The sequence below is a fragment of the Achroia grisella genome, unplaced genomic scaffold (genome assembly GCF_030625045.1).
Source record: "Achroia grisella isolate CSIRO2021 unplaced genomic scaffold, CSIRO_AGI_Agris_v1 utg768, whole genome shotgun sequence".
In the NCBI taxonomy this organism is placed as follows: domain Eukaryota; kingdom Metazoa; phylum Arthropoda; class Insecta; order Lepidoptera; family Pyralidae; genus Achroia; species Achroia grisella.
Window position 1 is genome coordinate 1 of NW_026713015.1, and position 2,060 is coordinate 2,060.

At 33.9% G+C, this 2,060-nt stretch overlaps 1 protein-coding gene across 1 annotated transcript; it reads right to left on the reverse strand.

The window, feature by feature from the left end:
* Positions 1 to 56: 56 nt before the first annotated feature.
* Positions 57 to 914, reverse strand: LOC131850420 (uncharacterized). Its single transcript, XM_059200631.1, has 3 exons — positions 829 to 914; positions 573 to 758; positions 57 to 459 (listed from the first exon to the last, which is right to left on the reverse strand). Exons 2-3 carry the CDS (start codon positions 756 to 758, stop codon positions 217 to 219), a joined length of 429 nt encoding a protein of 142 aa, XP_059056614.1. The 5' UTR covers positions 829 to 914; the 3' UTR covers positions 57 to 216.
* Between the last annotated feature and the right edge of the window lie 1,146 nt (positions 915 to 2,060).

Genomic DNA, 2,060 nt, shown 5'->3' on the forward strand with positions numbered 1-2,060 from the left:
TCTTAGTTAACATTGAAAAACTGTGTATATATAAAAAGGTACCAACTCTGTCTCAACTCATATTTCTGCTATGAAGCAGCTGTTCTTGCATAGCTGTATTTCAGTTTGAAAGGTGGGAAAAGGCTATTTAGGTACCTTATATACAGAAATAAAAGGAATGGTAATGCATGAGGAATACTATGGAAGTCACCATGTATTTTGATGACATCCATTATGTTATATATGTCTAGAGATAACAGTTAGCACTATTTTAGTAATGGTTTTACAACATACCTCTGGAAATGCAGGAACATGTGCATCCGACTGAGGTTCTCCAAAGCCCTCTCCCATAATACCCAATATTCTGCACTGTATTGGGTTTAAAGGATCAGCAGATGATGGCCCTACCCCAGTGGCTGTGGCAGACCTTCGAGCAGCAGTAGCAGCTTTTTTAGTTAGATATTTTTTGTCAGCCCATACCTAAAATTTATAAAATTTATAAAGTATCAGTATTGGAAAATTTTATTTAATAACAAAATTATTTAACATTTTAAATGCATATCACGTACTAAAATATCAAGAAAAGTGCTTACCTTCTGCCACTGCTTTACAGTTTTAGTGCATCCACCCAATGCATTGAGTTCGTCTGTGAGACGAACCCATAATTGGGTGGATCTTGTTCGCCCTTCTGCATTTCTACAGTGGCCACGAGCTAACTCCTGGTGCTCTGCTAGGAATGTTAGGAGTGTATGCACTTGTTCCACAGTGGGATTACTCATCTAAATGCATAAATACATTTGTTAGCGCTTGTCATAAATAGAAACTAATAAATAAAATCAAAGTTATTACATGTTCATTTTCATTGATGTTTAACGAACAAATTTAGCAATAAAAAATTATTTAAAAACACTTGTGATGATAATTCTTAAGTTTATATATAAAAAAATAAAAACAAAAATTCAAATGTAAATAGAGGTTTGACGTTTTCTTATGACATAAAATACTACTAATTTTAGAAGTTTATAATTTCAATACATTTAAATATAAACGACTGTACATTTTATTTTATCCGGAGTATACCACTTTATTTTTTTCCTAATTTAAGAGTGTATAATAAAAGACCTCTCATCTTTCATTCGTTCACGATCATAGTCTATGGTACCCGTCCGAAATATCTTATTCCGAAGAAACTTCATGGTTCCTTTAAACTAGTATTTCGGTCGTCTTTCGTTTCGTTACGCGATAATCGGCAGTAACTTTCGTGGTAGACCTACTGGAATCTTAAATGAATATCCAGGTTTTAACCATGTCTCTTGAAGAGCTATAATGAAAGGGGAGAAATTGTTTATCAAATAAAATAGATCAGATTTCTTATTTGTTATGCTACGACAGTTCCACTGAATAATGTGGGCTTTGTTGTCCATTGTGAGTTGATAAAATTTGAGATATAACATTCAGGTTGGCAGCGTTGGACGGTGAAAAATTGGTTTGTGTCATATTAGATTGCGTCAAGAATTTAATTAACATAAATATAATATCAGCAACAGATTGATTATTAGTATTATTATTATTACTTAGTGCACAGCCATTTGAGGGCGCAGGAATGTTATATTCATTAATTAAGGCCTCATGAGCAGAACGATCATATCCTCGTTGTGGTTTCTGTGGAGAACGTGGTTTAAGTGTAACAGTTTTTTTATAAGAAGATTGAATATGGCCTGATTTGTCTTTTTGTGGAGAAGATTGGATATGTGGTTTAATAGGTGAAGGTGGTGGCGATGTTAATACATCTGAGTATAATTTACTGATTGGAGGATGAAATTTCATAGCTTCAGCATATGAAACACAGCTGTGAGCCATGGTTTCTTTAATAGCTTTTTGGCGGGAATATTCAGGACACTTCTTACTAATAGCGAAATGAGAACCATTACATAGAATACAGCATATGCTGTCTTCATCTGCTTCACATTTATCACCAGTATGACTTTGTTTGCACTTATAACACCTTGGATTTGAACGACACTGCATCTTAACATGTCCAAATCTACAACAATTGTAGCACTGTATGGTTGGATAAATGT